At 33.4% G+C, this 14417-nt stretch overlaps 1 protein-coding gene across 7 annotated transcripts; it reads left to right on the plus strand.

Moving 5' to 3' along the window:
• The first annotated feature begins 319 nt into the window (after window positions 1-319).
• LOC115994766 lies at window positions 320-13619 on the plus strand. Of its 7 annotated transcripts, none has more exons than XM_031119018.1 (13): window positions 320-653; window positions 2947-3059; window positions 3444-3530; window positions 5352-5398; window positions 6693-6750; window positions 7234-7347; window positions 7595-7717; window positions 9625-9736; window positions 10178-10266; window positions 10964-11071; window positions 11323-11537; window positions 12284-12497; window positions 13166-13619. In XM_031119018.1, the coding sequence occupies exons 2-13, from the start codon at window positions 2975-2977 to the stop codon at window positions 13216-13218; spliced, it is 1305 nt and encodes a 434-aa protein (XP_030974878.1). In that variant the 5' UTR covers window positions 320-653; window positions 2947-2974; the 3' UTR covers window positions 13219-13619. The 7 variants fall into 7 exon arrangements, with proteins under 7 accessions (XP_030974878.1, XP_030974882.1, XP_030974877.1 ...); XM_031119022.1 differs by having other exon boundaries at window positions 10178-10245; XM_031119017.1 differs by having other exon boundaries at window positions 2954-3059.
• Window positions 13620-14417: the final 798 nt, after the last annotated feature.

The following is a 14417-nucleotide window of genomic DNA, read 5'->3' on the forward strand; positions in this document are numbered from 1 at the left end:
CTTTCAGATAATGCTTCTTCCATTCACATTAACATATTTGGTGACAAAGTAGCTTGGTGGGCCAAAGAATAAACTATTACTTAGCGATAAAATAGGAGTTTTAAAATGCAAAAGTACCTCATTTAAAAAAAAAAGAAAAAAGAAAAGAAAAAGAATCGAAAGCACCGGTACTATCCAAAAACTTTATTTTATTTATTTTAAATAAAAAATTTGGTTGAAAGGAGTTTGGGAAGTCAAAACGACGACGGTTCTCCTCGAATAAATCGAAATATTTTACTACTACATATCCAAAATTTGCGTCTGTTGTAAAAGTACAACAACACTGTCGCACAAACACAATTCAGAATTTAGTTTCTCTCTCTCTTTTTTATTTTTCTTTTCCAGCTTTGCCACCTCTTCCCTCTTCTCCTCCCTGAGGAGAGAGAAGAGCAAAGAGAGTGCAAAACACAGCTTTCGTTTTGCAAAATCAAATTCTCTCTAGCTCTTAGGGTTTCCGTTTCCTCCATTACCACGCTTTCTCTATTCTCTCACATTCACCTCCACTTCTTGTACGGAGATCGTCGTTTTCGTTTCCAGCTCTACGAATCCTCGGACAAAATTTTCGGGGTTCAATCGGTGTGTTTTCGTGGAGATTTTTTTTTTCGCGTATTGAGGTGAGTTTTTATCTTCGGTTTAATTTGGTGAATTTTGAAGTTTCGGATTTGTTAGAATGCGATTCTTTGAGTAAGCTTTGGATTGTACGCGTTTGTTGCTTTTTGAACTTGGTGAGTTGATCTAGATTCTCCGTTCCTTTTGTGCCTGAATTGCATGATCCTGAAAACATTGTTTTCACAACGATTATACTGCCAATGTTGGTGTTGTTGGATTTCTAGTGGTTAATTATGCGTGCAATTGTGAAATGCGTTTCGTTCTCGTAATGTAAAGTGTAAGAGTAATGTTTGGGATTGAATGTATATAGTATGTCATTTGGTTCAAGGTTTTGAAAAAATGTTTAAAATTCGGCATAAAAAATGGAAATTAAAAAAAAAAAGTATATTACGGATTTGAATGAAAAATTCGGGACTAAAATAACGGAAAAAATGTCTTAAATTTTGATACAAAAATGGAAATTAAAAAAAAAATGTAAATATACATCTGTATGAGTATATTATGGATTTGATTGTAAAATTCGGGATCAAAAGAACAGCAAACATGTTTTAAAATTTGTCATAAAAAATTGGAAATTAAATCAATGTAAATAGACATCTGTACAAGTATATTACGGATTTGAATGTAAAATTTGGGACTAACAGCAAAAATGTTTTAAAATTTGTCATAAAAAATTGGAAATTTAAAAATTGTAAATAGACATGCGATACAATTATATTAAGGATTTGAACAAAAAAATTTGGGTCTAGACGAATGGCTAAGACAGAGGGGCATCATTGTTATGGAGTGGTGTTACGTGTGTAAGAAGAATAGGGAGGATGTGAATTATTGATTCTTACATTGTGATGTGGCTTGGGAGGTGTGGTTTGTGTTGTTTTGTATCTTTGGTTTCTGTTTGGTAATGCAAAAGTAGGTGCATGATTTGCTAGCTGCGGATAGGAAAGCATGGGGTTGGTGGTATTTGGCAAGCAGCCCCTCTGTGTCTTATGTGTTGTCTTTGAGAGAGCGTAAGACCCATTGTCTTGCAGCAATTGAGCTAAGTGCGGCGAAATTGAAGCATTCTTTGCTGAAGACTCTTTATGATTGGACTTCACATTCTGTGGCGTTTACTATCAAGGCTTTAGACTTTTTGGGCATTTGTTAGCTTTGTTTCTTCTTGTATTTTTGCTGCCGTTGTTGTTGTGTTTTTATTTTATTTATTTATTTATTTTTTTGTTGTACCAGGTGCACACATCTAGTGTACCTGGGTAGTTCTTTTCGTTATTAATAAATTTTACTAATCAAAAAATAAAAATCCGATTTAGTAGCATTCTTATGCTATTTTAATATAATTTCATAAGATATTTTTTTATAAAAAACCAACTAATTAATTGTTTAATATATTTAGTACACTTTTCCTACTTTAACTATGTTTTCAAGCACAATAAAAAATAAGTAAATGAATGAGAGGATGTTTATTATATTCCTCCTTTCACTTATGTATCTGAAAAATGAAAAAGCAAACTAACAAAAAAAAGTATTTATTGTCTCATGTAATTTAAATAATTAAAATGATTTTTTTTTTTTTGTTAATTTGAAATATAAGATTTGTGTACTATACTTACATTATATGTCCCAATGATATAAAAATTTTAGTAGATCAAAGAAAAAAATCAGGATCATAATATAAAGATGAAAAGTAGTTGTTTAATTATAAACATTAGAGTATGGAACTAAGAATACCAACTTCAATAATTTTATTGTTGTATGTAATAATACTCATTGAAACAATAAACAATTATATTGCCAATAAGAGCATCAAAGTTTAGTCAAGTTGAAGTATTCTTGTAAAGTATATAGTGGAAATTGTTTTAAGAGAGTTTTATGTACTTATTTAAATACGTAATTATGTGTAACATATATAGCATGTCTATTTTAATTTAAGCTAGCAGCATTCAGAGTCAGATTGTGTAATGCATTCTTATGATGGACCCTGATACTAATATTATTTAAAAGCGTGAGCTTTCTGAATTTCTCTGCTCTACGAGTGTACTTATGATTATGTGTGTGATGGTCTGTTGTTTTGTTTGATGGAGTTGATTAGCAAGTAATATGTGGTAATGCTGATGTAATTGGGATTACAATACTATCGTTGTTCACAATTTAATATTGGCCATTCCAACCCCAAGGGGTATTACAATTGGCAAGGGATTGCGTTTCATAAAGCGGAGGTCACTGGTTTGAATGTTCCCCTTGGGGTTAAATTCACTCATTCAAGAAACAAAATGGGTCATTCTATGCTGATTTTGCTAATTTTAGTGTACAGATATACAAGTTACTTTTCTCAATGGTATGCTCTCTTGGTGGAAGTGGGAGAATGGCAGTCATGGCAAGGGTTCTTGCAGCTGGGAGCTACTCGCAAACCATGGCAGGTATGGTTACCATGAGGTTTTATAGTTATACGGTCTTTCTATAGTCTCACCTGTTTGCATAATGTGCAAGATAGTATGTTCAATCTATGCTAGTAAACATATTAAACTTCTGTTTGTATGAATTTTCGCTTCTCTCTCTCTATTTGTGTAGAGTGTGTATTTCTAGTTTTTGGAAAATATGGAATAAAAAGAGCTTGTTAGTAGAAATCTTATGCCAGAAGTTATGAAATGATGAAGGCTTCCAATAATGAGAACTTAGTTAATTTGTTTTCAAATTAATCTGTTCAACTTTTAAACTTGATTTATATCTATGTGTGTGTATACCTTTATGTATGTATACTTCTAACTTGAATTCTTATCACCATCTTCCTCCTCCTTTGGCAGAGGAAGTTGGGCACCTGAAATTAGCTGCTCAATACATCTGTAGAGAACTACGTGAGGCAGATGAAGCAAATTTGCTTGACGAAGAAGGTAATTTTTTCAATTTTCTTGAAGTGCTATATCCAACATTTTTTGCATGTTCTTCAATTTAATGATCATTTTTCCTTTTACATGAAAGTCATATACTGTTGTAGTCTTTAAAATAAAGAGGTGATTGTAGTGCGGGTTTCTGGCATAACTTTTAATATCATTTGATGTTGCAAACACTACATTTTTGTATCAAAAGAATTAAAGAATATTAGCAACGTGGCATTCATTTTAACTGGGAACAAAAACTGGATATGATTGTTTGTCATTAGAGGTCTGAGTGATCTGTAGAGAGGATGAAATGGTTTGTTGGCCCCTTTTCTTATAATTGGCTTGGGATGGAAGTTGACCGTCTAGTCTGTATGTTTCATAGATTCATATTACTTCTGATTTTTAAGGGAATTGTTGGGTATAATGCAAATAAACCCATTTGTTCCCATGCATGATGGTAGTTCTGGGGGGGCCCATATGAGGTTTGAAACCCCATGGCACCCTTTGTCAATTTTTACAAAAAGTCACTTCCATGAACCGGTCAAACCAGTGAATGGTTCAGCAACTGGCAGTTTGGGCAGCCCGTTTTCTCATATGATTTAAAATACATTATTTTCTAAGTAAAAAAGGCCGGCTTGAAATCTGGTTGTGGTTAACCCAGTTGGACTGGGCAGTTCAGTTTGGGTTTGAAAACCTTCCTTTTTTCATTAACATAATTGATTTACTTATCAATAAAAAAAGAGAGCAGTAGTAGTCCTTCAAGAAATGATGAAACTACTATGTAGAGGCCATGCTGCTTGGGAAAGCTATTCAAAATCTATAAAATTAAGAAAGAATGAAAGAAGAGAAAAAGATGTGTAGAGTGAAAGCTCTGCTGCTTTTTCCTCCTCATTTCAGATTACATCTTCTGACAAAGCCTCAAACTCTAAGCTCACAATGCCAAGCTGTGATGAATTAAAATATTTGAATGGATGCTTTTCTCCATTTGTTTGTACTATTGGAAAAAAAATTCCTTGATCAGTGCCTAACAGTGTCACGAAGCAGTAAAACGTTGGCCAGGCCATTTTCGGCGTCGTCTGAATGTTCATTTATGGATGGCTGCCCCACATTGTTTGAAGTGGTGTCTGTGGACAGAGAGGAACAACTGGAGTTTTGAAGACATAGAGAAAACTATGCCTGATCTTTTATATATTTTTCTTTAGAACTTTGTTGGATTGGATGACAGTTTTGCACAGTCAGTCCTTATGGTCTGTTGTTGATTTGATAGATTCATGTGCTTTGCGTGACTGATTTGTCAATCACACACACAAAGAAGTTCCTGCACACCAGTGAGAAAATATAAAAGAAACTAATCCCAAGGGGTAGCAAAATCAACTGAGGACCATGCCTTCCCCCTTCCTTTGGGCCAAAACTTACTTATCAAAGATATATATAAAAGAAATCATGCTCATAGGGTTAATTAAGTGGCAGATTGGGGCATTCTGACCTTGTTGCTTGCTGACTTTATTGCTTTATGTGGTTAGTATGGAAGGAACGCAATGCCTGAATTTTTGAGGACATTGAGAGACCTATAGATATGTTGAAGAACTTGCTTGCTAGGACTCTGTTTGAGTGGTTTCGTATTTGGGGTCTTACGCATTGTAGTTCCTTGTTTGATTTCCTTATCTCTATTAGACGTTCCTTATGATTTGATTGTATTTGTTTCAAGGGTAGTGAGTTTACAATCGTAAACACATTGTTCTTTTCATCAATAAAACTCTTATTATCTATAAAAAAAAATTGCTTGCTGACTTTATTGCTTTGGTGAAGTTTTTTGATGATTTCCTTTTGCAGATATGCATGTCTTTGGTTTGAAGCCTATGTCTGAACCTTTGAATTTGGTAAGATTTGGCATCTTTATAAATCATTTTATATCAACATTTTACTGCTTCATGACATTATGGTATAGAAGCTGGTCTTGTAGAGATTGTTTTCATATATACATGATAGTTCTTTGCCTTTTTTGTTTTCCTCCTAAAAGGCTACAATATTTTTCCCTGTTAGTTACTTATATAAAAAAAATAATTTCCCCCTTAGTTGGTCTGGGTGATATTTGAAAATTTAAAATTTTTGCTTATTTGTGATTCTTTAGGCTTCTTTATGTCAAATGTACATAAATTAGTCTGATAAAAAAAAGAAAAGTACATGAAGTAGTCTTCTTGCAATAAATGTTTCTTTACTTATAAAAAGAAAAAGGAAAAATAGAATTTCTATGAAGTTCAAGCCATTTTTTTGCATGCAAAGGATGGAAAATGCTTGCAAAATCTTTAATCTGATCATATGGGAAAATTTTAAAGGAAATATGGATTTATTTATTTATTTTAAATTTATATATAATTCTGACCACAAGATGGGTATTTTGCATGTGAAGGGTGTTAAATGCTTGCAAAATATCTAATATGATCATAAGGGAGCCTACTGTAATTTATGTGTGGTAATGACTTAGTAAGCTTCTCCAAACAGAAATTATTAGAAACTAGTCTTGATCATCTGGTTAACTAAATTAACCCTCTTTTCAAAGAAGTTTGCATGAATTTGTGATTATTTGGAGTTAGCAGTTGCTATGATCTATGGTCTTGAGTCATTGGTTTGCATATGAAATAAGTGGTTTGTGTGTTACTTTAATGAAGAAAAAATGGGACTAGTGCATCCCCGGATAATGACCAAAATAAAATAAAATGGAGGCTTAGATCAAAGGCTCGTTAAAAGCCTTTTGATTTAATGTATGTAGTTTATATGGCAAGCTGTAACGCTTTGCCTTTGCTTCTAACAGATTTTGAAAGAAAAAATCACATGATCCTGTGAAACTGTTATTTTTTAAAATGTAATCTTATGCCTGATTTAGCAATCTCTCAACCTTGTTGCTTATTTCTTTTGGTGTCAAATAGTCATAGTATGTTTTCTCTTTATTTCATATTGAAGAGTCCTTTGTTAGGACAGGTTTTTATGTGAATTTGGATGAATACCTCACCTAAAACGAGAGTAGCTTGTTTAGTACATTTTTAAATTTGGACCTGTTAGTTACATCAACTAATTGAGAAATGTGATTGATTTGGATTCTGTTTGTAATTGTTCACATGGCAGATCTGCTTTTCACATAAGATTTATATTTACTTCTTTTATATGAATGTCAAGGTATGTTGCAATGCTTGCAAGAAGCCAGTAAAGGCCAGTCAATATGCGGCTCATGCAGGTTTGGAGGCTTTTCCCACCTTCCCCCTCCCTTCCCCATTTTTTTTATTTCATTTTTAATAATTTTTGTTGGTTTAGAAAATTAGTCTTAGTGTCACTTCGTATGCTTTATAATCAGCCAAAACATATCCATGCACCTACATGGAATTTGAGAATAGAAGTTGTACAAAAAGGGAAAGGGTTGTTGGGCAGTAATTCCTATTTATTGGTTATTGCCTAAATTCTGATTGTCATTGCAATAGTCACAGAGCCATAGATATGTTCTGCATGTGATAAATTGTGTACATGACCCCCAATTTCACACCTAATTGAGGACCCAGTTTCTTTTAGAACTTAATGTTTGTTGACTTATGTGGGGTGTTTCCCAATCGGTTGCCAAATGTTACTAGTTGGGATCTTAGCTGTAAGTCTTTGTGGATGTTGGTTCTGGTGCTTCACTGAAGGTGGATTTTTTCTTTTTCTTTTTTATTTTTTATTTTTTCAGAACTCTGTAGGTCGTTGAATTGTACAGAAGAAGTTATTTTGGAGCTTAATGGCAGTACAGGGAACAGAAAACCTCCAAGGAAGGAGAGGAAGAAATTACTTACTGCTTATGCTAGTATCCTTTAAAATGAAAAATCTTGCACGGGTTTAAATGACAAGCTTCTTGGTGTCTCAGACAATTGTTCTCTTATGATAATATTTTCTTTTTCATTTTTTTTCCTGAAATGAAAAATACCCTAATATCTGGAGCTATTTAGCAAATCAATTGTTTTGTTTGGAAACATTTTCTGGATTATTTGAGTTTTGAATTTTATATTCTGTTGCTGGATGAAATTTATTTTATGGTTCTTGACATCTCTTAGACCAAGCTACTCCGGTTGGGGAGCAAGAAAAGTCTGAACCCGTGGATGCTGATGACACTGCTGCATCAGAATACCAGTTGGGGAGTCAAGTTCGAATGGCTTCCTTTGCCATGGATGCAAAAAGTAACATCATTTGCTCTATTTACATCCTCATATCCATTCAGTAATATATATATATATATATTTTATAACTTGGGAACCTTTTTAAAGAAGTGTCCTTTGGACTCGCCTCTAGGCTGTAAAACCTATGGCAAATGACCCCCCACCTGCCAAAACTGATATCCATTTAGTAATATTCTAGCCATAAAATAAAAACTGAGCAAATTCCTGGGAAGAAATTTCAATATAGTAATAGTAATATTTAAGAAAGATAAAAGCTGAGGTTAATCCAAAATCACAAACAAGAGAGAGAGAGAGAGAGAGAGAGAGAGAGAGAGAGAGACTGAGACAGAGACAGAGAGGTACATCAGAAAGAATTAGAGAAACCTGTGCATTGTTACTCTAATCAATATATGGTGGTAAACACATCAATGCTTTGAGAATAGAACTTCCAAACATAAAGCATATCAGCGAAGGGATATCAGCGAAGGGATATATATCTTCGTCTATATCATTCAAAGGAATTATCCATAAGAAGTTTCCTTTATTTATATTCATTCTAGTTTTTCCCCTGCATTTGGATTTCAATTTTTTTGAGAGATCAAGTGTAATATTAGCCTCCATTGACAATAGGATCACCCTAATGATCATCTAATAGCTATTGAAGGTCAGATGTTATATTTCTCTGCTACTGTGGAACTAAGGTAAAAAATTTTGATCGAAAATTTTCCAGTTGTCAAAAAAAAAAAAGTTAAAAATACTCCATAGATTGAAACCATTATTCAACCATTTCTTGTAGCTAGATTTGGTGATTAATTCAGTAGATAACTGTTCTAAATTTCTTGTTTACTGTATATAAGGTTAGGACAAAAGAAATAGGAACTATAGTAGAACCTTTAAGATTAGACAGCAGCTACTATGGAAGGGCTCTTTGGAGGTACTTCCACAGATTTTTATTTGAACACTTTATAAAAAATGTCATAATGAGATATGGAAGAGGCCTGTGACCTTGTATTCTATTTGATGTTTGTGGTGTAGATGAGATATTTGTTTCCATTTTAGTGGCTTTCTTTTGTATCTTTTGTCTTGGTTGATACGTAAAATCATTTTGTCAAACAAACTTATTGTTGTCATAATATTACTATCTCATTTTTTTTTTTGCCTGCCTTAACCTTGGTTGATTATTATCCACACCCCCCACAAAAAAAAAAAGGGCTTTGGTTGATTCCTGTAAACACCTTTCAAATCTAAGTTAATGCTGTAAACAGTGATGCTTATGATGTTTAGTAACTCCTTTGACTAAAATGGTATTATAAAGGACCCCTCATTCTTTTCTTGTCCCCCTTCCCTTTTAAATGATTGTTATATTATATGATTATATCGCTAGACCTTTCACTGGTAGAGTAAACATGGTGATGTAATATACCACTGTATCCTACAACTTGAAAAGATATGTTCAATGTTTGTAGAGGGAACTGAACTTTAATTCTTTGTGTATCTGTGTGGCTTCTTATGGAAATGCTTTCTCACATAAGTAGTCATTTTTTTTTTCTCTCATTTAAATAAATAATCTGTAGTCTTGTCCGTGAACATAAAATTTAGTCTATTCATTATAAACATCATGCAGCAAACCCCATACAGTTGGGACTTGGGACTACAGATTTCTTGAGTTAAGCTAAGTTGTATTCATTTTTCTTTGCATTCTTTTTGGCTTAGTGATATAGCCTAGTATATGTTGTAAATTTGTTAATAATTCATTACTGTTTACATTCTGCGTACAAGTTTGTCTATAACTTTGTTGCAAACGCAAACTTTTTTTTCCCTACCTATCAAAAAAAAAAGTTTGTGTTTGCAAAGAAGTTGTAGACTTCACTGTTTCAGTCTAGATTGGTTAATTACTTAAACTTTTTTTTTTAATAATTTTTTTAAAGGAAACTCAGCACGTGCAGATGCAGCACCTATGATGGATGTTTCAAGAGTTATTTCTGGAAATATGGACCACTCAGCCTGTGTAATGCCTCCTCCAACAAAACGTTCTAAATTGTATGCTTTCTTTGTTCCTGTGATGTTACAATTCTTTGAATACTTATTATCTGCATTTTTTCAACTACTTGAAAAAATTTATATCTGGATTTTGAACATACATAGTGCATTAGAGTGCTTATTTGTTTCATTAAGTCATCTATATTCTCTATACATTATGGTTGGTCTCATGCCATCCATAAAAATATTGCATTCTTATGTTCAAGACACCTTTTTCAATAAAGAAGTCAAAGATAGAGATCTTATCAAAGTTCTTTTGAGCTAATTGCAAAAGATTGGGTTGGAGGGTGAGGTGATGGGTTCAAGGCCTATTTGGTGCATGGTAACTTATCAATGAAAAAAGTTCAAAAAAATTCTTCATTCATGCTACTTCTATGGAACCTTATGAAATTTTATTGTTGGTTTTTAATATATTATGCATTCTCTTTATTGGCCTTGTAGGATAACAACTGCTCATGGACTTCTATCAAATGATCTAGAAACAGCATCTGTTGTTACAAAAAGCACAAGTACGTTGGATGTGTTCCCCTGTAAGGCTAAATTTATATTTGTTGAAGTAATGCTGTTTCCTTGGCAATTTTAGAGCAGAATATTCTCTAATAGCGTTTATCTAATGAATAGACAGTCAAATAGTAATGCCTATCAAATCAAGAATCATCAATCTTATAATTTTTATATATATATATATATATATATAAATCATCAATCTTATAGGCATTGAACCTATATCTTATGAAAATTCTAGAATTTTCTTGAATTATTAAAGTGTAATGTAATTCAATAGCTTCTGCTTTCAACTAAGATATTTTGTCACCAACAGCTTTCTATCTGATGCTAATACTGTCTTTGGTGGGGCTTGGGAGAAAAATTTCCTCTTGCATTCTATTTCTTAGTTTTATCTTTATCCTTGTGGCTCTCCTTCTAATGACTACGTCTAGTTATGCATCTTCTGCTTTAGATGTTGTCTATATCCTTACTTGATAAAATCTATGAAGACCACAATTACTGTTGAATAATAGATGCGGTAATTCTAATCATAGCAATTTTAAGAATGTCAGTTTTCAATCTTAACTTCATTTTTATTTTTTTATTGGAAATTTTTTCAATTCATTGTTATGGTTCATATATCAGACTATATTCATACATATTTTCACATAGATATTGGTACTCATGTATGATATTGCTTTGTATGTTCATGTGCAACTTGTTTCCCATGCTTGTGTGCAGGCAGGGATTCTCCGAAAGGGACAAATTCAGAAGGTGAAATGCCTAATGATTGTATGATTGGCTATAAAAAGTGTGGGCAAATCCATCAATCGTGCCTGCCGACAAAAGGTTCTTTTTTTTTTGGGGGGGGGGGGTGTCTGGTTTATATAGTCTGCTATATATATATATATATATATATATTCTGCTATATTATTTCACTGAATCATGTTGATGAATATTGCAACTACTATCCTGTAGCCTAATACACATGTATTAGTTTTGGAAAGTCATCCTAAACTTTTATTTTTCTCTGATTTGTTGACTTTGGAGTGCTTTCTGGATCCACAGTGACAATGATTATTGTGATGTAATCCAATCAGATATTCCAGTTCCTCTTGCTACCAAAATATACTACTCACAAAGAAACAACCGTCTCCGTTCAGCACTTAATCATCTCTACTGTGAGGCATCAACTAAGAAACTTTGCAGTGACATGCCAAGTTCAAAAACAATACAGGAAAACACAATGCCCTTACAAGTTTCATCTCCAAGGGACTCTTCTGCTGAAACAATGGGTGACAAGCTCAACAGGAAGGTTTGTCCCTGTTCTTTATTACTTTCGGCTGATTATGTACACATGCACTTGTTGCAGGGAGTTGTACATGGCTTGTTCTTTTATCAATAGAAATTTATGAAAGAGAGATCATTTGAAATATCGAGTCGTTATGCATCCTCCAGGCATCACTTTGTTTTGATTTTTTGAAAGCTACATTTGTACAATTTCCAATATCTTGCTTTCTTTCAATTGAATAGCAAGAAAGGGTGCAAGGCATGTGAAATGAATTTATGAATCTTCTTTTTTTGTTTGTGATTTGAAAATTTCCTTTTTTGTACTCTCTCTTCATATTTTTAAGCATGTAGAAAGTGAAAAAAAGAAAAAAAAAAAAAGAAAAAGAAAAGAACAAAAGATGTAGAGTGGCTTATCGACTAAATTCACACTCTAAAAAAAAAAAAAAAAAACTAAATTCACAGAGTTCCTACTCATTGTTATTAACATATCTTCTTTTACAATGTTACTCATTTTAGTAATGCTGTTGTCATAACTCTAGAATTCCTGCAATATAATAACTTACTAATTGACTCTCTATGTTTGATGTTAGTAATCATAACAAAAAGAGATTAGAAGTGTAAGATGAACCTCTTATGTATGTGATATAGCCACATAAAGCTATGATTAGTGCATTTCATATATTTATTTTATCAGTACACTTCTTGACATCCTGCAGATTGCATGAATTTATTACAAAGGACATAAAGCTGTTATTATTCCTTGAAAAGCAGGGACATACAAACACCTTGTCTTCTGTGCGAAGTCCTGATCAAATTCTTGCACAGAGTTCAGAAGTATGCTTGGGTAAATCTGGAGGATACCTCTCAGCCGGTAGCTTCTCAAATCAGTTTACTGTTGATAATGTTCTGAGGCCTCAGCCTGCTCCTGTTGGATCGATGAGAAGCAACTATATTTCAAAGCCTTATTCATTGGCAGGAAATTCAGGTAGTCTGTTGCTAAGGTTTACTGCAGTTCCACATTTATAAAATTTTCATTTGTTGCTTATCAAATAAATATATAAATTTCTTCATTTCTGGATCAGTTGCTAATTCTAGGCATGATCTTTGGCTCTAAGCTAAGAAATTAGGAGCTTTTTTGTTTTTTTTTTTTTTTTTTGGGGGGGGGGGGGTGTGGAACTTGTTTGCTAAGCTCATAAGCAGGTAGAGGGGGTGCAATGTTTTTGTGAATGAGCTCACTTCATTTTGACAATAACTGTTTTTACCACAACTTATGGGCCTTATTAGGTTCAATATCTCAAATTTTTGCATCCCTTCGACAGAAGCAATGCTACTGACAAAAATATGCACAGCTTGTTTATCCCTTTTTTTTTGTGACTTTGATAGATATGATAGGATTTTAACCTATGCCATCTATTCCATGATAATTACTCTTATTATCAGGCACCAATCGGTTTTTGGTTTAGGCAGGGTTCGAACCCAAGATCTCTTATTCAACGATAAGAGACTGAGCTAACTGGAACCCACTTGTTTATCAGCATATGTATACTCCCTTCGTTTTTCATTTGTTTTCTTTTTCCATGTTATTTATGGTGCAATCTACTATAAAGCTGGCAAGTAAGTTGTACATATGCGTGATGTCTTTTGGTCTTGTAGGAAAACCACTGGGGACCATGCAGCAGCCAAATGGAAGTGTTCCTGTTATATAGGAGTCCTGGTGGGATTTTTGCTAGGCAAAGGTGTAATTAGCCCAATACATGAGGTTAGGAATTAGAATCCCATTTTGAAACTGATAAAGCAAATGAGTCAAATTGTTTATTCCAGCCTTCTGCATTACTTGATCTCTGACCTATGTTCATAGTTAATGAAAATGGAGGAAATTTTATTTCGGCATTTTCTCCCGATTTAGATTGGAGTAGGAAGAGTTTTTTTTTTTTTTTGGCTTTGCCAATTGTATATTTTCTCTTCCTTACAGTATTTATATTGATCAAGTGTTCATATTTTATTTTGTAAAAAAGCAGGATTTGCCAAGGTAATAATTGGAAAAGAAAATTAAATAAATAAAATCTCAGCAAAAATAAAAATTGAAGAGCCTTGAGTGAGTGCAACAGCAAGCACTTTGCCTTCCATGTGTTCTGAATTTTTGTTTTCATTGTGAATCTGTGATAATGATTTATTATGGTGTTAGATCTTCTAGGATCTTGTAAAGGAAGAACTGCCCTTATCTGGATTTCAAGCTTCTGCTGAATTTCCAATCACAGTTGACCAACCTCTACTGCCAGAAGCAAAGGGGCTGGAAGTAAGTTTTTGAAATGAAATATTTCGCTCTTTTTGGACGGGTAGTAATGTGGGTAAGCTAAACGAGGCTGCAGAATGACGACAACAGACCATTGAGTTCCTCTTAATTCTTTTGAAGATTTTATTTTTCTTTTATTATTTTTTTTCAGGTGGCAAAACTCACTTAAGATCTTATATCTTTATAATGTCATTGATGATGGCAGCATCTGAAGGATAGTAAAGTGAATTTCATGAATACATGTCATTTTTGTTGTGGCTATTCAAGGTTTGGTGGGAGTGCAGACCTGGTGCTCCAATTCAATGAGATATCAATTAGGAATCTCCATCAGGCGGGACCTGGTAAGTTGCTATTCTCGATTATCCAAATTAAGTGGCATAAGACTAATGTTTGAGTGACAGCAACAGACTTGGACAGCTTCTTTTGTTTGTGCTAATGCCTGGGATTTAAATTATAAAGTAGTTTCTCGTACGGTAAAAAAAAATCTACTCTCTTATGAACTGTAGGATACATTGGGCAAGCATTCAGTTGCAACTTTTAGGATTTATATTTTGTATAAAATGATCAGAGTATGTATTCTGATGGTGACATTACTCTACAGGAATCTGTGGT

The sequence above is a fragment of the Quercus lobata genome, chromosome 6 (genome assembly GCF_001633185.2).
Source record: "Quercus lobata isolate SW786 chromosome 6, ValleyOak3.0 Primary Assembly, whole genome shotgun sequence".
NCBI classification, from domain to species: Eukaryota; Viridiplantae; Streptophyta; class Magnoliopsida; order Fagales; family Fagaceae; genus Quercus; species Quercus lobata.

Excerpts from the sequence above, each read along its gene's own strand:
- LOC115994766 (XM_031119018.1), top strand. The coding sequence starts at position 2,975 with ATGGTATGCTCTCTTGGTGGAAGTGGGAGAATGGCAGTCATGGCAAGG. Across the intron at positions 5,399-6,692 it reads TGTCTGAACCTTTGAATTTG|GTATGTTGCAATGCTTGCAA; the intron begins GTAAGATTTGGC and ends ATGAATGTCAAG. Across the intron at positions 7,718-9,624 it reads CTTTGCCATGGATGCAAAAA|GAAACTCAGCACGTGCAGAT; the intron begins GTAACATCATTT and ends ATTTTTTTAAAG.